Below are 24,570 nucleotides of genomic sequence, written 5' to 3' on the forward strand. Positions count from 1 at the left end.
TAAACCTTGCCCCTCACACCTTAAACCTACGCCCCCAAGTAACTGACTCTTCCACCTTGGAAAAAGCTTCTGACTACTCACACTGTCCATGCCCCTCAATCTTACAGACTTGTATCAGGTCGCCCCTCCAACTTCTGTCATTTCAAATGAGAAGAAGCCAAGTTTATCCAACTTCTCCTCATAGCTAATGCTCTCCATACCTGGCAACATCTAGTAAATCTTTTCTGTACCCTCTCCAAATCTCCACATCCTTCTGGTAGTGTGGTGACCAGAATTGAACACTATTCCAAGTGCAGCCTAAGGTTCTAGAAAGTTGCAACACGACTTGCCAATTTTTAAACTCAACACCCCAACTGATGAAGGCAAGCATGCCATATGCCTTCTTGACTACCTTCTCCACTTGTGTTGACATTTTGTGACCTTTCACTTGTACACCCAGATCCCACTGCTTACCACTACTCTTAAGGGTCCTGCTATTTACTGTACATTTCCCATCTGTATTAGACCTTCCAAAATGCATTGCCTCACATTTGCCCAGATTAAACTTCATTTGCCATCACTCCATCCAAGTTTCCAACAGATAACTGGAAGAAATTGCTAGGTTGTTGAACAAGCACTCATTGTATAATGCAAGGGAGGTACACCTTGACATTATATGCAAGCTAACTCAATATCTGCACCACTACAAAGAGCCTTGAGATGAAATATCCCAAGACCTTGTTCATCGTGGCCGGGGACTTCAGTCAGGCCAATCTCAAAAGCGTCCTACTAAGATACCACCAACCCATCTCCTGTTCCACCAAATGCCCAAACATCCTAGATCACTGCTACGCAAATATCAAACATGCCTATCGTTCGCTCTCACTTTTGTAAATCAAACCTCAAGGCTGTGCTCCAGCTCCCGGCTTACAAGCAAAAACTAAATGGGAGAATTTGTCAAAGAAAGGCATGCAATGTTGGTCTGAGGAATGCGATGATCCCTTCTGGGGCTGCTTAGGGTCAGTAGACTGATCAGTATTTAAAAATTTGGACTAGTCTGAACAAGTACACCATTTCAGTAACCGACTTCATTAGTAAGCATGCAAGAAACTGTGCCAAAGAAGCAAATCTGTGCTTTCCACCCAGAAGCCATGGATGAACAGATAGTCAACACAGCAAGCAGTAGATATAAGGGCCAGTATGAGGGGTTTAGGGAAGACATTGAGGGAAACACAAAAACAATGTTGGAGAATCTCAGCAGGTCTGACAACATTTGTGGAGAGAGAATAGAGCTAAGGGTCATCCAGAATAGAAACCTTAGTTCTCTTCTCTCTCCACAGATGCAGTCAGACCTGCTGAGATTTTCCAACATTTTGTGTTTTTGTTTAAGATTCTAGCATCCATAGTAATTTGCTTTTATTTGAGGGAAGTGTATTTGGCTGCAAAGACAGCATCTGAAGAATAAGATCTTTTGAAACAACACAAGCCACAGAAAAGGGGCATCTATGAGCCTCTATACAGGAACCATCATAAAATTGTAAATAAGGCTAGTTCCATGGTATATGTAGTCCAGTTACCCAAGTAGTAAAATGGCACCACAACCAATGCAGATTTTAATCAGGGAGACAAAGGAAAATAAGTAGCTGAAAGCCAGGAAACCCTATATATTGGCACTATAATGAAGAATGAGAACAAGACCACCGAGGCCTTCCCATTTTGCCAGAGCAGCAAGAATCAAGATCTCCTTGGTCAGACGTCAGGAGAAATCCTGAGCTGGGTGACAGATCATAGTCATCAAGTCCACCTACCAATGGTATGGATCACAACCTTAATTTGATCCCCCTGCCCCTTCATCTTGCCTAGGCAACGGAAGGGAATTGTACAAACTGGAGTAGGCACAGGGCCAATTTTGTTTGTCTCAGATCCTTCAAGATTACAAGTTTTTACAAGTGCCTGCTGGAGGTGCCAAGTCAGTTTTTTGACCATTTTGCATTCTTGTCTAAACATGAAAATAGTTGGAATGTATAGTGTACAACATAAGTACAGTTCAATACTTCTCACTATATGGGAGTTGCATGCAATATCAGAATATCACCATCACATTTAACAAATCCTTGCATTCTGGCACAAGATGTTTTCTTTCAAATTGAAGAGGAGGGTAAAAAAAACTAATGGTTATTCCATTTGAACTAATAATGCAGAGGTCTGGACAAATAGCCATGTTTAATCCCTGGCATGGTTTTTAAACTGCAGTTCAGTTTTTTTTCTCCCCCAAATCTGGATACAGGCAGCTATCTCAAAAGGAAAGAAAGCAACCATTTTTACAACATTTGACTCTAACAGCCCTCTGAAGTTGCCCAGCAAGTCACTCAATTGTATCATCAAATTCTCAAAAAGATAGGCAATTCATGTCACCCAACTCATTGTTGTCCATTCTCAAGTAGGTGCATGTAAAGAAAAGGACATCTTAGTAAATTACTTACTGAAGAAATCTGCAAAGGGATCCCTGCCTCCAAAGAATTCCCTAAAAACATCTTCAGGATTGCGGAATGTGAAGCCATAGTTGAAGCCTTCGCCATATTGACCACCTAAATCCAGAAGAGTGTGGGGAGAGAGAAAGAGGAAGACAATTTCAAAACCATTAGAAATCATTCCAGCCATTAAACATTACCACTAGCTGTTTTAGAGCTTGAATCTCAATTTCAGACAGCCTTTCAGAATTTATTTTAATTGAACCTTTGATGCTCAAAGGATTTCAGTAATAGATCAAGTCATATCAAATGGATCCCCATTAAAGTCAACAAGAGCAAACTTTGAAATTATAATTTAGCACATTATACTACAGAGAGAAAACTGAATTCAAACTCAAGGCTCAACTAACATTTCACGGGTTCTTGGGAGGCCACTGTTGGATGGGAAAAGAAATGGGTGTGAACTTTGTTCGCATTTGAATCCTGGAGCATTGACACTGAAGTAGTCAGAATTTTCAATGTCTATATGCAAGTTATTTGCGCTTACATTTGGAGCACCAGCTGTCTCAATTTCAACCACTGCCTGAATAAAAAGCATCAAACCAAACTCTGCTCGAAATCTCAATGTAGCATTGTTATGAACCTATGTCAAAGTGCAATTTTAGAAAAATGGGCAAGAGAAACCTAAAAAACTTCCACTTGATAAATTCCAAAAATTAGAATCAGATTGGCTTTTAAAAAATACTCATTTACAGCTCTGGTAACCAAATGTTGCTGGAAACATCCAATAAAACTACAATGATGTAAATGCTGCAGAACTTAAAAGAAACTCAGGTCAACTTAGTTTGTGGGATGGAGCTGGAAGTTCGGGTCATAAAAGCTATCCAAGAAAGTCAGCATCTACAGAAACCAAAAGTTTTAAAAGTAAAAAATACTACAAAAGCATTGCAATACAGAAAGTATTGCTAATTTTCAGCTACGAGTTAAGGCTGGAATTATAATAACCAAAACTGAGCCTTTTCCAATAACAGCCAAGTCTTTTGTTAAGGCACAACAAATGGCAAATGTGAAGTTGTTCAAATGCCAGAATGGAAACTTGAAACAACCAACCTCATTTAATTGTACGTTGTATAGTAAAAGGAGTGCTTTGAAGCCCAGATATCTGTGTGTTGATTTTAGTGATGTAAACATTTCTTAAATAGAAAAAAAACTAAAAACAGATAGTTTTGGTTTGGAGGGTAGGTCTTATGAGGAAAGGTTGAGGGAGCTAGGGCTTGTCTCTTCAAAGCAGAGGAGGATGAGAGGTGACAGAGGTATAAGATCATGAAGGGGATAGATAGTCTCGGAACATCCACTCTATTTCCTTGGGTGGGTATAGCTGTTACTAAGGGGCATAACTATAAAGGTTCATGGTGGGAAATATAGGAGGGATGTCTGAGGTAGGTTCTTTACTCAGAACGGTTGGGGTGTGGAATGGACTGCCTGTTGTGATAGTGGAGTCAGACACAGAACTTTTAAGTGGTTATTGATAGACAGATGGAGCACACCAGAACGATAAGGAATGGGATAAGCTTGATATTGGTTTCGGACACAGCTCAGCACAACATCGAGGGCTGAAGGACTTGTACTGTGCTGTACTGTTTTATGTTGTATATTAGATGTAGTTTCAGCAGTTCCAAACAAGTTTAATTAAATGACTTTGAGCTGGCCTTCTCCAATCTGTTCAGCAACACTTTATTTTAGGGTCTATAAAAGTCCAGTAACTTTTAGCACACTATGCCTTTAATTATCTGAGATTCCCCAGCAGTTTTTATTCACACAACTTGCTGAACGTTAACCATTATTCCTGCTGCTGGCTGAGATCTAAAATAGCTATCTTCATAACTTAATTATCGTCTTAACTGCGTTCTTTCCTTTAGATCATATTATCCCATCTTTTTGTTCTAAGTGCTCTTTCCTAGAATTAACTACCTCTCTTTACTTTTAGAATTTTACTAAAGTCCCTTTATCCACACTTTACCCATGACAAATTTCTTTCACACATTTTATCCTTTAAACCACAAGACCCACTCAAATCCATTCCTGTTCTATAACCATGCTTACTAAATTACACCTCAAGTAAATATGCATTTCAAGCTTAGTTAGGTTAACAAGCATACCAAACTTTGTTTACAATTGCTCTATCCCTTGCTTTAATCATTTATACACCCTAAGAATATTACCAACAGAAAAATATTAATTTAGGTTTCCCTCCACATCAAGCAAATAGCTGAGTCAATTAAAAATGCCAGTGAGAAGTTAGCTAATTTCACCCAGAGATTAAGATGGGCAAGTGGGCTAAATTATCCACAGATCCCTTATGGTTTCACAGAAATAAATTGGAGTTCATCATTATCCTGTGACTATTAGAAGCAAAAATAAAACATTGCTTGCCATGTCCTCCCCTCACCCAAAAGGTTTCACTTCACCAATGGTTGGTAAAGGTCAATTTGCAAGTATGCCCAAACAAAATCATGCTGCATCATGATTTCACTATCAAAATATGGGCTGTTGCCAGCAGTGGGATTAAAGTCAGATCAAGTTCTCAAAAGCTACTGATTTTGTGGCAAGAATAATGCTGAGTCCATCAACATTTGCCTTTGAGTAAAGCGAGAAAATCTTCCAACATCCATTCTTGCAGTTAGATGGAAATCAGGAAGTTGCTATCTGATTTACCACGTGACCCAGGAACTTCACTGCACTGCTACATCATCAAGTGACCTGGCATTGAAACACATGAAGAATGTGATTTGAACTGCTCCCTCAATGGATAAGCCAGAGAAAGTTATTCCAAGTACCAGTGAAACTTTGACAGCATCAAGTCCCAATTACTCTGAAAACAACCTCTCAAACTGAAACTTTACTTTTTCCAATTCTCATCTCTTCAGATTTTAATTATGGTTAGCAATTTTAAAAGAAGAAATGTTTTTGTTTGCATTAGCCTCAATTCCATTTTCTATCCCTCTCCACTTTTTACGCGAATTAAATATTCAAACTCATATCTAGTTCAGGATAACAGATTCAATAAGGATTCCTCAATCTGCACCTAGTTCAGAAAGTATTACTCTGACCAAATTTTCAAATGTTTTAAAACCAAGGTTGGCTTTCTTACCTCCACCAGCATTGGCCAAACCTTCCTTCCCGTACCGATCATAGATAGTGCGTTTTGAAGCTGTGTTTAAAAAAAGTCAATTTTAGTACTAAAAATAGTAATCACTGGTCAGAGCCGTCTAACACACTGCCAACTGTTTCCTAAAATAAAAACCATTGCTTACAGAAATCTAATTACTTTTGAAACTGCTCTTAACAGCTCCAATTGTTCATAAAGATAAAATGTCTTTATGTTTCAACAAGTAAATAAAGTTCTCAACATTCAAAAATTTCTGAATAGCTCACCAGGCCTATAAAACTCTGCTGCAGTGGACAAACACCTTTTAAAAAAGCTACTTATCCACAGATTGTGTTTGGTCTGTTTCATTTTTAAACAAAACAACTCAAGGACATGGCATCAAGATTGGTTCAACAGAAAAAAAAGCCACACAGCTTAGAAATCACACAACCAGTGAATCAATACAACATAAGAACTACAATCAAGAGCAAGAAACTTAGCCTCTCAAACCTGCTCCGCCATTTAATATGATCATGGCTAATCTCATCCCAGCCTCAACTCCACTTTGCTGCTCAATCATAGCTCTTCAAATACTACTTAAAAAATAAGGGTGGCACGGTAGTACATGGTTAGCACTGCCGCTTCACAGCTCCAGGGACCTGGGTTCGATTCCCGACTTGGGTCTCTGTGTGGAGTTTGCACATTCTCCTCGTGTCTGCATGGGTTCCCTCCCACAGTCCAAAGATGTGCAGGTTAAGTTGGTTGACCATGCTAAAATTGCCCTTAGTGTCCTGAGATATGTAGGTTAGAGGGATTAGTGGATAAAATATGTAGGGATATGGGGGTAAGGCCTGGATGGGATTGTGATCGGTGCAGATTCGATGGGCCAAATGGCATCTTTCTGTACTGTAGGGTTTCTATGATTTCTATATCCACTTTTTCCTTAAAACTTACTCAATGTCCTGGCATCCACCACACTGAGGTTATGAATTTCAGACTTCAAGAAAAGTAATTTTTCCTCATCTTGTTTCAAATCTGCCACACCTCATCATAAAACCATGACCTCTTGTCCTACATTGCCCTATAAGAGGAAACTTCCTCTATGGTCTTTGTCAATCCCCCTTGTCATTTTATGCACCTCAATTAGATCCCCCCTCATTTTTCTAAACTCCAAGTGTAGGCCTAAAACCGCCCAAACTCTACGCAGGACAAATCCCTCAATGCTGGAATCAATCTAGGTGAACCTCCTCTGAACTGCCTCCAGTGCAACATCCTTCAAGTATGGGGGCTAAAACTGTACATAATATTTTAAGTGCAGTCTCACTAATACATTATACAGTAGGAATACTTCACTACTTTTATGTTCTATTTCTTTAGCAATAAATGCTAAGATTCCATTTGTTTTCTTTGTCTGTTGTACCTGCACATTGGTTTTCTGCAATTCATGCAAGAGTTCACCCAGACCCCTCTGCACCTAAGCACTCTGAAATTTTTCTCCATTTAGATCATTTGGTGTTGTATTTGTTCACTACTTTTCAGCATCATTTGCAACTCCTCAGATACTGAATCTGTCTGTTCCCACATGCAACACTTGAATAACATTCAGACTTGGACTGATAAGTAACAATTATGCCACACAAATAGTAAACAATGCTCATCTCCAACAAGACAGTTAAAGCTTTGACACTCAGCACCTTTGACTCATTTCCGTGCATCGCCAATGGACTACATCTGTGGCTTGTGTTGGAATAGCATTATCATGTGGTTTTAATGAACACAATCCACATCCACAAAGATATTAAGATATTCATTCATGCAGTTTTGTGATGCTTCAAAATCTATCAATTAATTTTGGTCAGTAGGTGTTTAAGATATTCTTAAGGCCCTATTGGTAATTTTACAGTATTAGTAACTCACTGGCAAGCAGCAATAAGTTAAAATAAGCACTACAGCATTTGGCTCATTTTGGCTGTCAACCTAATAGACAGATTCAGATGCAGAATGCTAATCAACACTTGCATTATGAGTGTAAAATTTGTGGCTGTTCTTGCCCATCTGCATTGATAAACATTGTTAAATACGTGTCTGAATCAAAGCTACATTGTATGCAAATAAACTTCTGCAATTCAGGGCATGACAAAAGTTTGGAGAAGGGGACAAAACTGAAGCACCAGTTAAGGTAGTTAGCATTTACTATTGTATTATCTGATTGTAAATTATGTCGAAAACCAGAGACTAACAAAAGCAGATGGATAATGGTAGGCAACTAACAACCAAAATAAGAAATAAGGAATAGCCTAACAACTATTCTTTCAGGAATACAGATATCCAACAGGCTGTAAAGAATTAATATATTGCAAGCTGCCCCACCAGAATAAGTAGCCAATGGAACCACAGTAGCATTTTAAAGACAAGGGAAGTCACTGACATGTGAAATGGAGGGGCTATTTCGATTACTTTTGGAAAGCAGAATAGTCATCCTTGTTGGAATAAATTATATAGATGAGTGATAATCTGACGAGAAATGAGATTCACGTTGAGTCTTGATTACTGTTGTTCAGACGCAAGCTATTATTAGGAGGCATATAGAGACATCATTTTTTCATTTGAATAATTAGGGTGCTGGACAGGCAGCTTGGTTGATGCACCCACATGACAGCAATGTGGAAATCAGAAATTTAAAATGTTTGCAAAACCCATCAGCACCAAGATCATTTCTATTCTGTTATGAGCAACATAAACAGTAGTGAGATTCCAAGTCTTACCTGGTTTATAGCTTTAATTTTCAACGATTATAAACGACGTTCATTTCAATCGAGGCGGCAAACTACAAACCACCTCCCACACCATGAGAAATTAACAATGAGCTTAAATCAATTACGTTCAAAGATCAGCAAAATAAAAACTTCACAATCTGTCCAAAACTATCAAATTAAGAATACATATCTAACTATACTTACAATCAGAAAGAACTTCATATGCTTCTGAAAGTTGTTTAAATTTTGACTCTGCCTCTTCCTTGTTGTCAGGATTCTTATCCGGGTGCCATTTCAGGGCCAGTTTGCGATATCTTTTGAAAAAAAGCAATTAATTGATATCTTTGCTAAAAAGTAATTGAATTAGACAATTCGTAACATGGATAAATCTACTCTTAAAATATACGAGCTCTTGGGTAATAGTACTGAAGTGCACAGCAAATTTAACTGACTCAAATTGAATCTAATGCACAAAACAGAACAATTTTGACATCCAAATTTTGCATTGAATCAATTTCCTGGCAACTCAACCGAACAGCCATTTTTCCATCAGTTTAAATATCTTTGAATATGCTGAAGAATTACAAATTTAGGACTGTTCTATGAAGCAGTGTTCCAAGTAGATTTTCATAGAATCCGTTTGAAATTTGTTTTAGTTACAATAGCCAAAGTAGCCCATTGCAGGTGCCGTGTGAAGTAACACAAGCTACCTAAAAGTAGAATGTGTTACTAGTCACACTTCTCCCATGTTACCATTGTAGCCTTTCCTAGTAAAATAATTGGAGAATAACCAAAAACTACATTATTCCTCTTGACTAAGAACACTACAAAAATAAACATTTGACTGTTGGATAGCTCAATTTACTGCAGTTGAGTATGTGGCAAAGACCTCTACTCAACACCATTAAAATCTAAATATTGAATTGTCAAGCTTTAGCAATGTAAAACAAGTACTTTGCTATTTCATTTTAAACCTGAAAAGAATGCACTTAATGAACAAAGTTCTATAACCAGTGCAATTGGCGGCTGTCACTAAGAAGGAACTCGACAATGCAACCAAGTCTGGTATATTTAGTTTCATTTCACTGCAAAAAGTTATTGCATTTGGAGGGGTGGGGATGCAAGAGTGGGATGAGAAATAACAATTCCTGATGGATCAATGGCAAATTGACTCTGTCAAGAACAGATCCTTACACTGAGTTCCTATGGTAGATTCCCTATCTATTTCAGCCAGGTGGCAATTGAGACTGCTTATCACCTAAACAGAGGGGAAGCTGGACATTAATCTCAGCCTCTCTGTCCATGCTCACATGAAGATTAATTAGACTAGATACCAGAGACACTACCACCTATAGAACTGTACCCCAACATGAATCACGGATAATACAATAGGACCATAAATTGTGACGAATAAAAATAAATGTTTTGGTTCAAAAGAAAGTTGAAATTACAGGGCACTTCTCAAATTAGTGTCAATTTCCAAACTAGGAATTCAATTTAATACTTATTTTGCCATGTTATTTATTTGACTGAACTCAAAATGACAATTACCAGAAGTAGATTTTATTTGGTAAAATTAGAACGCTGGCTGAAACAGGTAGAAATATTCAAATGTTTCATCACCTACCATTCATATGGATTGCTATATTTAAGAAGCATTCATCCAAACACGAAGTGACAGCAAAAGAGAAAACTGACCATTTAAGGGCTGTGTCATATACCTCCATTTTGGTTAAATGATCTTCCTAACTGGCACATACAAGACTTTGTGAGCGCCACCCTTTTTTTTAGTCCAGTGGTAGAACAGAGACCAAGCACAAAAACAGAAGACAAAAATGGAGATCCAATTGGCACCAGGCAGGAAGAGAATCTAGTATATGGAGAATGAAGGCAAAGAATAAATACTATACCTGCAGTATAGTAGGTAATGCAACATTCAATAAACTTTCAAGCAGAATCAAATTTGTCTGCAAATTTCAAACGGAGTGTAACAAAAATATTGCAGTAAAGTCAATACTGATTGAGAACAGGGAAGGATAGGAAGGGAATTTCCTAAACGTGCACTGAAGAACTTAATCACTATAGCAGCAGCCCAACAAGAGGAGTGCTGAATCTAGCTCACAAATGAAGTAATAAAAGTGGAGACTTACAGTAGGAAATTAACCAGTTAACAGGGACCACAATAAAATTCAGTTTGAAGTAGTTATAGAGAGTGACCAGAAAATGAGTTACAAATGTTCAGTTGGGGAAGAGCCAATTTCATTGACTTAAGGGATCTAGCACAGGCAGATTAGAAAGTACATTATCTCCAGTAAGAAACACTGGAGGTCATTCAGGTCTCAACAATCTAGGCATATTGCTTTGAAGGGAAAAGGTAGAACATCCAGAGTTAATTCACCTTAAATGACAAATAGCTGAAATAAAAAAACTGAATCTGATGACAAATGTCAGGAACATGATTTAGTTCATTACCAGGAATCACCGCTAGTCAATGCTGTACTGGAGGCAGAGGGTTAAGATTAGCATGAAGTATTAAAATGAATACAAACTTAACAGGAACATACAAAGTACAATGGTTTCCTACAGAAAAGGGCCTGAAAGGAAATAAATATTAATAGAGGCAGTAGACATAGCTAATTAACCTTCAGAGAGGTGGAGGATGATATGAAAGTTGCGTTGGGGGATAGAAAACACAGGATTAGCATTATTGAAAACTGGTAAATTACCAATCCAGATAGAATGCATTCCAAATTGATAGAAAGGAGGGTAGAAATAACAGGGGCACTGGCCACAATCTTTCAAGGCCACGGTTAACCAAGGACAGTCAGCATGGAATTGTTAGAGGCAAACTGCAGCAGACTAACTTGTTTAAGTTCTTTAATCAAGAAACAGAAAGTTGATCGTAGTGCAGATGTGGTGGCATATGTGAACTTTCAGAAGGCATTCAAAGTGTCAAGCAGGAGATTCATGGTGAAAACAGCAGCACAGGTACAAAATTGATTCAGTCACAGGAAGTAAAGGGTGATGATTCAGTGGAGTTTCCCCCAAGGGCCAGTCAGCTTTTGGTTGATTATATTCTTTTCAATTTTAGTAACTAGAAATGGGTGTAGGGAGCAGCATTGTTAGCTATGAAATATGGCAAAGCAGATGAGCTTTGGGATATCAGGATGCTGAAATGGTCAGAAGCTTAGTAGAGATCAAATGTAACTGTTAGAAGATATGCATTTGGAGACCAACATGGAAAGAATATTCTGTAAGTGGTATGATGAATGCAGAATGCACAAATGGACCTTTGTGTACACAGTCATTAACAGTGACAGGGCAGTGATAAGATTGCTAAAATCATATGCACAAGTTTATAAATAGGGGCAAAGAATGCAAAAGAAATCATGCTAAAACTTCACAAATTATTTGTGCCACAGCTAGAAAACTGGACAATTTGGAGCACATTTCAGAAAGATATAAAGCATGAGAAAGGGTACAGAGCTCATTTACCTGTAAATTACCAGGTAAACGGTTTCAATTATGGGCAGAGGTTGGAAAAATAAAGATTGTTCTCCTTAGAACAGCAAAGATTAAGAGGAGACCTAACATTTTCAAGATGAGGGGCTTTGATAATGGACAGAGAAATCTGGCAAGTGGATCAATAACAATGTCATAGATAAAAGTCATCAGCAAAAGATCTGGAAAGATAAGAACTTTTTTTCATACTGAGAATGACCCTGAAAAGCAGATTCCATAAGTAATCTTAAAAGGCAATTAGATGGATTCTGTGAGGAATTTGCATTGTTACAGACAAGCAGAGGTGAGGAACTAAGCATGACTGCAGCTCCAAAGAGCCAGAGGCACAACTGGCCAAAGGCCTCCTTTTATGCTGGAATCTTGTGACCAGCTCACCATAAAAGTGGCTGTAGAAAAGGGTGGTATATTACAATTTTTCTGGATGGTCCTGCCCTGTAGCGAAAGCAAAGAAATTAACCGCTTCATCCATTTAGCCTGTAGGCACAAAGCAGATTTCTATGATGCATCTCAAGTTATTCCTCCTGCATTTCATAAGAACATAAGAAATAGGAGCAGGAGTAGGCCATCTAGCCTGCCCCACCATTCAATAAGATCATGGCTAATCTGTCGTGGCTCAGTTCCACATTCTCGCCCTCTCCCCATAACCCTTAATCCCCTCGCTTATCAAAAAACCATCAACCCGCGTCTTAAAAAAATTCAGCGAGGCAGCCTCCACCACTAGGAAGAGCATGTAGTGCTATATAGAGCCTTGGCGAGGCCACACTTAGTATCGTGTGCAGTTTTAATCTCCTTTTCTGAAGGATGTTCTTGCTCGAGGGAGTGCTGCAGAGGTTTACCAGGCTGGGACGGATGAATGAGGAGAGATTGAGTAGGTTAGGATTGTTTTCACTGAAGTTCGGATGAATGAGGGGGATCTCAGAGACTTATAAAATTCTAACAAGTCTAGACAAGATAAATGCAGGGAGGATGTTCCCAAATGGGGGGCAGGGGTCCAGAACCAAGGGTCACATTCTGAGGGTTCAGGGTAGACCATTTAAGACAGAGATAAGGAAACATTTCTTCACCCAAAGAGTGGTGAGCCTGTGGAATTCATTACCACAGGAAGTAGTTGATGCCAAAACATCAAATGCATTCAAGAGGCAGCTGGATGTAGCACTTGGGGTAAATGGAATCAAAGGTTATGGGGAAAAAAGCAGGATTAGATCAAGTTGGATGATCAGCCATGACCTTAATGAATGGCAGAGCAGGCTCAAAGAGCCAAATGGTCTTTTCCTGCTCCTACCTATGTTTCTAGGTTTCCTGCAGATAACACTCAGCCAATATGTAAATAGAAAGATCTTGCTATGAAGTTAGAAAAATTTGCTCGTAGTTTCTCCTTGCTAATTGTAGCAAGGGTCAGAAACAGTGATATGCATTACAACTGGCCTCTAACCAAAGGTCAAAAGCCAAGAATCTCTTGTTGACCAACTAATGACCCCATCTGGATTTTGAGCATTGACATTCTAGACAATTCTAATCAGGTCCACCATGCAGGCTGTTAAGAACCCCCACTATCCAGGCTCAATTGTAATCAGTTGACTGAATAATCAATCAATGGAGTAGTACATTAATTAAACTACTGATCCAAAAAGATGGTTTCCTTGCATCATGTTTATAGTAACATTAAAGCTAGTTTACTCAACAAGTTATATCATTGCTGCAGGCTCACAATCTAAGAACAGGTAAGGCTTTATAATATTTATTTGAAAAATCCAAATTACAACCACTGAAGGGAAGTGTGAAATGAAATTCAGACAATGGAATGATTAAGATGAAATTAACCCAAAGAGGGAGACTACGAGCAGTAGCAATTTTCAGTCACTAGATGTCATCACAACATTTTACGAATACAGTAGAAGTTAATTTGCTGCAGCAGGGACACCTCAGCATTTGCCAGTCGTTCAAATTGCTCACCTATTTGGGTTTTAATTTTTTGCCTGCAAGTTGTTGAAAGTGAGCTCTGACATAGTAAAACAGGAAACTTGGGACCTGAGCAAACAGAGCAACTCCTTGGCCAATTAGACTGAATTCAAAGGTTGCAGTGCTGGACATCAATAATAGGAAAATGTTAGGACCTACCAAGGACATTGTGACAGAGCACCTAGACGATCACAATATGGTTAAGCAGAGTCAACACTTCAAAAGAAGTCAGTTATTTTTGGAGGGTACGATTAGCAAAGTATAACAGGAACCAGTGAATGTAACATTTAAAATCTTGTGGCTGTTGATAAGGTGCTGCCCAAGAGGTTATTACACAGAGGGTTCATGAGTTTTAGGATACAATAGCTGTAATTGAGGATTATAGACAAAAAAAGCAGGAACAAACAAGTGATTTTCAGGATGGCTAAGTAAAGCTAGTAATACTGCAAAGATCAGGAGTTTGGACCTCAGTTACTTGCAAGTTTTTCATCAAAATTCACTGACAATACAAAAAAGTAGGTGGACAGTTGCAAAAGGGAAAAGACCAATTAAATGAATGGGTAGGGTGCTTAATAGAGCACAGTTGGTTTGTAATGCAGAGTCATGTCAATAACATGGTTCAATTCCAGGACCAGAGGTTATTTATGAAGGCCTACCTTCTCAACATTGCCCTTACCTGAGGCATGGTGATCCTCAGGTTAAAAACCACCAGTGAGCCCTCCTGCTCAAAAGGGAGAGCAGCCTATGATGATCTGGGCTTGGTGACTTTAATGGAGCATAACCATGGGCAAGTGCAAATTTTTATTTTATTTCACATTATGCGGACATCGAAGGCTAGCCAGCATTTATTAAAATTCCTAACTATCCTCAAGAAAGTGGTGGAAAGCTGCATTTGGTTGTAAGATTAGCAGAGTATTTTTAAATGGAGGGACTAGCAAATATTGGTATTCCAAGGTCCTTGTGCACAAATCAAAGTTAATTGCAGATATTGCAGAAATTCAAAGCAAATGTTATGACAGCCTTCGCTATGCAGCATTCTGAGAATAAGAATCTTTCTGCCATTATATAGTTTAGCTAGACCACATCTACAATACCTTGTACAGTTTATGTTTCCTTAACTAAGGAAGGATATATTTGCCTTGAGTGGTGCAACAAGATTTGCTATATTGATTCCTGAGGTGAAGAGGCTTGGAGGAAAGCTCGAGTCAAATGGGCTGAATTTTACTGTGTACAAAAACAAGAGGTGATGTCAATGAAACAATTATCTAGAAGGCAGGTCATAGTTTCAAGATATGAGATCATACAAATAAGACAGATTAGGAGAATTTTTTGAACCTTCTGTCCCAAGGGAGTTGGAGATTTATTCAATGGATATATTCAAGACAGAGGTTCAAAGTTTTTTGGGCATTAAAGGCATCAATGTAGATGATCAGCCACAATCTTACTGAATAGCAGAGGAGGTTAGATGGACTGCATGGGTTATTCCTAATTAGGATGAAACAAATTAGGAATAGGGAACTCAGTGAAAAATCATTCAAAAAGCAAAATAAATGGAAGGGCAAGAAGCTTGAGAGAGGAGATATTAGACAAAAGGAAATTAGTGCTTAATTTTTTATAAAGATCAGCATGCTGTATTTACAAAATGTGGAATTGTTTTCTACCCAACCCCTCTCAGGTCACTGCACAGAATCAAGGAACAACAAAACAAACCAAGGTTATTTATGCCAGACCATTTTAACATTTGGATTAACATTTATTTCAACTTACGATTTTTTAATTTCATCTGGAGAGGCATTTTTCTGTACTCCTAATACCTGGTAATAATCCACCATCTTTAATGATTTAGCTCTTCAAGATGGAAAACCCTGGAATAATACAAATTACACATCAACAATTTGATTATTTTAACGCATTCAAATGTCAAGAAGCTGAAAGAGTAGCTGCAAAATCTGTGAACATCTTTCCATTCCTAAAACATGATCTGCGTAACTGGCCCATGGTGCCAGAATGTTGAAGCAATTGGCCTCAGGACTGAGACATTTGCCATTCAAACTGACCCATGTATGTTTCTAACTGTAGATAAGTAAAGGTTGCTCAAAATGAGCACTGCAAAGCTTAACATTTTGCTAAATATAATTGTCATGAAACAATCAGGGATACTCTGCAGCTAAACAACCCCTGCACAGTAGTAATTTATAATCACTGCTCCCCACGAACATGCTCCATCATTTTCATGGTTTACTTCCCAAAGAATTTTGACCAAATTTCATGGAAAGCATTCAAGCTCTGGACACAACGCAGAAATAATCACAGGTTTATTTCTAGGTAGTCAATTTTCTTAAAAGGTGAAAAGGAGGTTTGAGTAACTTCAAGTGTAGAATGGAAGACAAGTTTAAACCCAAAGGGCCACATTACACCATGGCTGTAAAAATAAGTATACAAACTGGTAAAACATATCACATATCATGGTCCCATTCTGCTAGTATTGGACAGTAAGATGATCACAACATCAGGTCAAAGTTCATGGAGAGTTGGGTTCACAAATAGGGCATATATATATATATATATATATATAGACAGACTGAATTACAAGATAATAGTTGGAATGCAGTGTTAACAGGTAATCAAGTCTTTACAGCTGCAGACAATGCGAGTGGAGAAAGGGTTTAAAGTTTTAGAGTCACAAGTAAGGCTTACATTAACACTACAATAAAGTTACTGTGAAATTCCCCTAATCACCACATTCCGATGCCTGTTTGGGTCAATGCAACTAACCAGCACATCTTTCAGACTGTGGGAAGAAACCAGAGCACCCAGGGGAAACTCAGACATGGAGAACATGCAAACACTACGCTGACCACACATTTTCCCCAAGCTGAGAATCAAACCCATGTTCCTCGCAGTGAGAGGCAGCAGTGCTAACCGCTGTGGGTTAAGCGCAGATTAAAGAGGCATGAATTGTCTCAAGCCAGGACAGTAAGATTTCGCAAGCCCGGGCCAAATGTCGTCCATTTACATTGTCTGCAGCTGTAAAGACTTGATTACCCATTAAGACTCGCATTCCAACCATATCTTGTAATTGATTGTGTCTACATATGCCATATTTGTGAACCCAATTCTCCACTCACCTGATGAATAAGCAGTACTCTGACAGCTCATGCTACCAAATAAACCTGTTGGACTTCAACCTGGTGTTGAGAGACTTCTTACTGCGCCTACCTAGTCCCACGCCAGCATCTCTGCATCATGACAAGTATTACAAGTAGATGCCTTGCAATTCATCAAGAAGCAGTTAGCTGCAATGAAGGGATCGTCCAAAATATATAGGTATTGGCTTCTTTAAATCTACCCCGCACAAAGCACAAATAGCTTCACACATCTCTGCTCAACTTGATAGATCCAATCAGTTTGTCTTGCTGATGTACGAGGGGCAAGATTATTTGAATGAAATAAAGCCAATGAATTTATTCTAATACTTTAATGGCAATATTTGTTCAAATTTAATTTGCACCTATTGCTTATTAAATCAATAAAGTTGGAATTCTATCAGCAATTCACCAAAGATCCTGAGACAGCATCTTCCATCTAGACAGACAAGGGCAACAGATATATGGTAACACCACTACCTGCAAGTTCCCTACCAAGCCACTCACTGTCCTGACTCAAATATACTGCCGTTCCTTCAGTCACTGTCAACATCCAGGAATTCCCTCCCTAACACATTGTAGGTCAACCTACAGGACATGGACTACAGCTATTCAAGGCAGTGACTCACCACCATCTTCTAAAAGGCAACTAGGGATGGGCAGTAAATGCTGGCCAGCAAACAACGCACAGGTCCAAGGAATGAATTTTTAAAAAATTTAGGAACTCAATCTCAGTGAAGATAGCTTCTGTTAAACAAGGAAACAAACAGCCCAAACTAAAATAGTTTATAGCAGTAGATACAAGTGGCCTGCAAATGGAGAAGCAAGCAGACCGACTGTCAACAGGATGTGCTACTGGTACCCTTTTCACATTCCTGTGATTTATAACTATTGACTGATAGCCAGAGCCTACTGAAGTTTTTCTGGTATTCACAAGCAGTCACAAAATAAATTTAAGTAGTTTTCTATTTGCATTCTGAACTTACTAAGGACATAAGTGAAACGGATGAAAAGTACAATGGCTCATGTCTGTGACAAGGAAATCTGGGCTAGATGATCTGAGTGACCATCATTGAATTGTTCCTTCTTCTCACTTTCACAAGAGCTATGATGAATCCCCACAAAGAATTCAGATTAATTTCTTTGAACTGAGAATTAGAAAGAACATTTGGGTGAGATTTAATTTTCCAATGGTGATTTTCCCGATAATTAAATGTACGCTGAATCACTGTCTCAGCACCCACGAAATCTGGAATTTATTGTTCCATTTGAAGGAAGGAAAGTTAATAGGATTAAAGTTACATATATTCACAGTATTGCATGCAGATATCAACAGACAAGCAACTTTACTTCTGGAAATACACAGAATAGTTCAAATGGATTTTCACAGAAAAGACTCATGATCCAATAAAGTGTACTTGCCACTTCAGTAGATACACGTGCCATTTAAATTGACGGTTTTGTTGGAAAAATGCACACAACGCAAGTCTGCTGAAAGCATTATAACAGCTTTAAAAAGGAATAAATCCTTGTTTAAAATTCTATTCGCTTTTCTGCAAGCTTCCACAGAGCTTAAAGTTACGAAAGACTCCAGCTTTAGGTGGCAGACTTCCTTTGATCAACTTAAACTGGAACAATGTCATTAAATGAGTCTGATACTGTGTTAACAAAGTGGGCACAAAAATATAGTCTACAACTATTATGACAAAATTCAAGGGTAGAAAAAGGTTTAAAAATCAATATAGAATATGGTTAATTAGTTCAAAACTACATTAAAAATTAAATATAAAACTCTACCAATGTACAAGCTGAGAGTTCTTCACTCTCGAAAGAACAGAACGTCCAGAAAATTTCAACTCAATGACCAGTATTGCAATCAGTTTAACTCTACTAACAAAGTGAAATGCTAACATCTCTGCACTTTAAAACGTTTGTGTGGTACTAAATTAGATGATCAAATAATGTAAATTAACCAATTTCAAATTAGAACTGAGAATTTTTAAGATAGATTGAATCAAGGAACTGAATTGCAATGACTGGAGTTCAAATGATTCTCCTAAACTAGCAGCTGCACCAAAGTGAAGGGAATTCAGGACGGAGAGTCTGCACTGCATTGGGAAAGTGGTCTGAAACCAACAACTCAAAGCATGCAAGTTCCTTAACATGTCCAAATCTTTACTGGTCAACTACATTATCAAATAAAAGCTTAAGAAATTAAGTAAAGATTTGTTTTATTGTGCGGATAAACAATGCTGCATGTTACAATTTCAAATTTTTTTAAAAAAAATCATGCTTTAAACAACCACTTACAAGCTGGTGGCTTCAAAAATCACTAGTTTTAGTGTGATTATTATTTTGTAGTTTGAATTAATGTCCTTCAGCATTTTCTGCTAAAATTGCTATATGCCATTTTAATAAAAACTAAACCAAATTAGATTGGTCAAGTAGAAAGCCTTAACTGAGAGACAATTAAAGCACAAGTAATTCAAAATTAGGTATGATGCAAGACCACAAAAATAGGAACAGGAGTTGGCCTTCAGTACCTCAAGCCTACTCTGCCATTCAGTGGGATCATGGCTGATAAGACCGTAAGACCATAAGACATAGCAGAATTTAGGCCACTTGACCCATCGAGTCTGTTCCAGCATTCAATCATGGCTGATATTTTTCTCATCCCCATTCTCCTGTCTTTTCCCCATATTGATCAAGACCCTGTCTGTCTTAATGACACTCAATGCCTGATCTCCACAGCCTTCTGTGGCAATGAGTTCCACAGATTCACCACTCTGGCTGAAGAAATTCCTCCTCATCTGTTTTAAAGAATTTTCCCATTAGCCTGAGGTTGTACCCTCTTTCTAGTTTTTCCTACTAGTGGAAACATTCTCTCCACATCCATTCTATCCAGGCCTCGCTGTATCCTACAAGTTTCAATAAAGATCCCCTCCCCCCCTCATCCTTCTAAACTCTCAACAAGTTCAGACCCAGAGTCTTCATACAACAAGCTCTTCATTCCAGGGATCATTCTTTTGAACCTCCTCTGGACCCTTTCCAAGGCCAGCACATCCTTAGATTACGGGGCCCAAAACTGCTCAATACTCCAAATGGATCCTGACCAGAGCCTTATACAATCTCAACAGTACATCCCTGTTCTTGTATTCTAGCCCTCTCAACATGAATGCTAACATTGCATTTGTCTTCCTAACTGCTGACTGAATCTGCATATTAATCTAGAGAACCTTTGTGCTTCTGACTTCCTAAGCAGTTCCCCATTTAGAAAGTCTATGCTTCCATTCCTCCTTCCAAAGTGCATAACTTCTCACTTTTTCACACTACATTCCATCCATCACTTCTTTACCTATCCTCCTAACCTGTCCAAGTCCTTCTACAGCACCCCCTTCACCAATATAGTTGTCCCTCTATACATCTTTGTATCACCTGCCAACTTAGCAACAGTGCTTTCAGTTCCTTCTTCCAAATTGTTAATATAGTGAAAAGTTGTGGTCCCAGCACCGACCTGAGGCACACCATTAGTCACCAGCTGCCATTCTGATTTGACATTCCTCATGTCCACTTTCAAGCCCTTGAAGCCTCATCAAGGCTGGAAATATCATTTGGAACAAGATAATAACTTTGATCATTGTAAACGTAAACATTTGATAATTATAGATTCTTAAAATGCTGTGAGAAGTTTGTGCCCTACACAAGCTGACATCTTATCTTTTTTATTCTGAATTGTTAACCTTGCCTGGGAGGGAATGGATAGGCTCCTGTTCAAGATATCTCAGCGTGGCACACAATTATGTTAACTAAACCAACCTCAAAGTGCAGTTTGAGGAGAAATACTGACTTAAAAATTAAAACATGTGAAATTAGCTAAAAACCAATGGGTGAATTCTTGTTTCATTATTGACAAGTCATTGACCAATTTGGTATTTTCCTACAATTGGCAAACAGGAGCTTCAACGTTTTTAAGGTTTAAAAGAAGGGGTCTTGAGAAACCATTTTGGGCAGAAGGGAATATTGAGAGGGGCAGAGGAGATGGAAAGAGGTATGTTGAGACAAAGACATAGGTTAGCGAAAGATGGAGAGAGCTAGGTTATCAACATCTGAGCTTTCACTTCACATCGTGGACTAAGAAGGGTGTTTCAATTGTTAAGTTAAAATTTCTCTTATTGTTAATTGACACTTTATCGTTCTGACTTGCTACCTTTTTAAATGGTTAAAAAAAACTTTGAATCGATCATCTTTTATTCATGGTTTTATTCATTTGAAACAACGTTGATGGCTGGACCAGCATTTACTGCCCATCCCTAGTTGCCCTTGAACTGAGTGGCTTGCTAGACCATTTCAGAGTCAACCACAATACTATGGCTCACATGTAGGCCAGATCAGGTAAGGACAGCAGATTTCCTTCCCTAAAGGACATTAGTGAACCTGATGGGTTTTTCCAACAATGGTTTCACAGTCAATAGATTCTTAATTCCAGATATTTTTTATTCAATTTAAGTCGTACAACCTGATGTGGTGGAATTCAAACTTGGATTCCCAGAATATTAGCCAAGTTCCTGGATTAACAATCTGGCAATAATACCCCTAGACCATCACCTTCCTATATGAAAGAACATCTGAAATGTTCTTTCTTGCCATATGGCTAGAACCTGGTGTGATTGTTGGGAGGTTATTGCAAACAAGTGAACCCCCTAAACATTCTCAAATTAATCAAACTTCTTACTACAGCATGGTTAGAGATAATGCCTTGGGCTCAGGGTTTTACACTTGTAACCATTATGGTCTCCAATATAGCAGAGATGACAAATTCTAAATATATTAAATATACTAAGGTTTGTTGGTCAAAAATCAATTGCCAAAAAATTGCCTTGAATTTACGTAACTTAGTGTTTCGCAGATGACTTTGAGGATTATCGCTAAAAAGAAAAAATACTCTTCTACTGGCATAAAATACATCTATTAAATTTATACGCAGATTATCAATTCTGCCAACGATTTAGTAATTTGCCAAGTATTTAGTTTATAAATGTTGATTTCTGTCTCAGCCTTTGGCTTTTTTTTTATTGAGGCAGTATTAAAAGACAGTATCTTGAATGTAAAAAAGGTTGCTGACCCTGGTTTAAAACATGATTTAATCAACTAAAGCACAAACACAACTACTGGAGCATAGAGATGAGGGTGCACAGGCGACAGAGCCAGAGGAAAGTAAACTTCTATGGTCGGTTGTAGGACTAGACAACATTACAGTAATACAATTACTTGGCCATGAGATGTAAGCTATTTCAAATTGGAATTCGGGGGAGTCTGTTTGCAAGAGGTTGCGGCGCGCGTGCGCGCGGCGGGGGGGGGGGGGGGGGGGGGGCAGGGGCAGCAGCAAGCAAGCTGGACACGCATTTAGGGGTGGAGGATGGCAATTAAACAAAATCTAGAAATAGCAAAGTTTAGTTTGGCATATTAGCAGAATTTACACAGGTGTCCAGTCTTTTTTTTCAGTCACGGGATGTGGATATTATTGGCTGGTCAACATTTACTGTCCATCCTTAAAATGCCTTCTGAAATGGGCAAGTGTCAACCACATTACAATGTACCTGGAGTCTCTCTCAGACCAGATCAGATGAGGACATCAGAATTCCTTTGTTAAAAGGGACATCAGTAAACTTGATCTGGATGCATCTTTATATTCATTATAGAATCATACAATGCAGAAAAAGCCCTTCAGCACATTGATTTTGCATGGACACATGGGTAACAGCAGACCTCCATAATGGTTTCATATCACTAGGCTTAATTCCAGATATTTCATTAAATTCAGATTTCATCATTTCCCATGGTGGAATTCGAACGCAGATCATTATCTGGAGTCACTGGATTACTAGTCCAGTGACAATACCATCACATCTCCCATTGTGAAAACTAAGTTCAAGGATAGAGTTGAGGATGGATTACTGGAGGGAGTGACTATGGTTTTGGAAGTTTACCTATTTAAACCAACATCATACTTTCTGAAAAACCTACCTCTGGCCAGGTTTTCAATCAATTTTGCGTGTACTTTCCTTCTGTTCAAATTCTCAGGTCCCACTGGAAAGAAACCTGGATAGTTACATAAAATATGCTATAAAAAGTTATTCAAATTCAGTTGACATGACTCATGGAAGAATCAGAAATAACATGGTTTCTTTGTTGTGCATTTAAAATCTGTAGATTAAGCAGTGCACATGACAAACATTTTAATTGGTAGCTGCACTGACTGTTTATAAAACTAGGAATCCATCATATATGTACTAGACAAATGCCTTTTTTTGAAAAACAAAGCCACAAAAATGACACTGAAGGCAGTACCTTATTGCAGTAGGCTGTAGAGCATGTCTATTCTAAAAGAACATCTGTTATGCTTGACATGGATCAGCTCTACATACTCCATTTAAAAATGGTTTGCAAGAATAATGTTTTACAGTTTACACTTATCCCTGACACTTGTGTTTTCCCACAGTTAAGTATATGCCATTCATACCAGTGATTTAAAAATTAATCATGGCACTGGGCCACTTTTGACAGCCAGTCTGGCTTATGCAGGTATCAACATCCAAATATACTTTACAAATAAAGATATCATGCAGCACTGGCAAGAGTGATTTAAAGCTTGATCACAGTTTTGATAAGATTTTTGAAATGCATAAATATGAGTTGACAGAAAAGACCAATTCAGGAGGCTTGACTAGGTAAATGCTGGAGAGGGGCTGTTTCCTCTAGCTAGGTGTGCATCACTGTTAGATGTCAGGTTGGTTGACAAAGTGGGCAGCTGTTTGCACACCACAGCCCATGGCTAGGTGGTTCAGAATTAGGGTCGAATCCCACAACAAAGGTTGGGGGGGGGGGGGGGGGGGGGGGGGGGGTGGTGGTGGTGGTGGTGGTGGTGGTGGTGGTGGTATCAGGTAATTAAAGCCAAAATGCAGAGAAAACTGTGCCTTCCATTCCACTGCTATTTTGGGAACACCCAAAACCAACATTTCACGTATGGAAGTTAAAAAGGGTTTCCAGAACAAGAACTGAAGCTCTACATTGGAGATGTACTTTAAGATACGTTTCTCCAACAAGATACCTCCAGATTTAGATTGTGCCAAATGAATTATAAACCAAATGTTCTGGAGTAGGATTTCTTGTTTTTGTCAACGCCACAATACAAATCTGAGATGATACTACTGACCAACACTGAATAAAATGAGAGTCTTCATGTTAGTAACATACCAAGGTCCCACAAGTAAAATGTATTGAGTTGTGAAATTGTTTGTTTCACTGAATCAATAGAAATGCAAATAAAATTGGATTTAAACCAATATATTCCCAACTCGAATTGTATATATTTCATTATTTTGTGGTTTCCATTGGTTTAATCTTCACACGGTGTTAAGCGTTAAACTACAACAAACTTGCATCAAATCCTGGTTAGGATTTAATCCTGATTGGGATGAGGCTGTATATGGCTTTGGTCAGACCCCACTTGGAGTACTGAGAGCAGTTCTGGGTCCCACATTTCAGGATGGACGAGCTGGCCTTAGAAAGGGTCCAGAGGTGGTTCAAAA

At 38.5% G+C, this 24,570-nt stretch overlaps 1 protein-coding gene across 2 annotated transcripts in view; it reads right to left on the bottom strand.

Annotated features, from left to right (window-relative positions):
• Nucleotides 1-23,082, bottom strand: part of dnajb6b (DnaJ heat shock protein family (Hsp40) member B6b) — a 143,792-nt gene extending 120,710 nt beyond the window's left edge. For both annotated transcript variants that reach the window (XM_080212835.1, XM_080212842.1), the window contains exons 1-5: nt 23,006-23,082; nt 15,603-15,700; nt 8,559-8,668; nt 5,602-5,661; nt 2,463-2,567 (exon numbers count right to left, since the gene is read on the bottom strand). In XM_080212835.1, the coding sequence (XP_080068961.1) occupies nt 2,463-2,567; nt 5,602-5,661; nt 8,559-8,668; nt 15,603-15,667 (340 nt within the window). In that variant the 5' untranslated portion in view covers nt 15,668-15,700; nt 23,006-23,082. The remainder of the gene's footprint in view (nt 1-2,462; nt 2,568-5,601; nt 5,662-8,558; nt 8,669-15,602; nt 15,701-23,005) is intronic.
• Between the last annotated feature and the right edge of the window lie 1,488 nt (nt 23,083-24,570).

This window comes from Carcharhinus amblyrhynchos, chromosome 2 (assembly GCF_965287045.1).
Source record: "Carcharhinus amblyrhynchos chromosome 2, sCarAmb.v2.hapA, whole genome shotgun sequence".
Classification (NCBI taxonomy): Eukaryota; Metazoa; Chordata; class Chondrichthyes; order Carcharhiniformes; family Carcharhinidae; genus Carcharhinus; species Carcharhinus amblyrhynchos.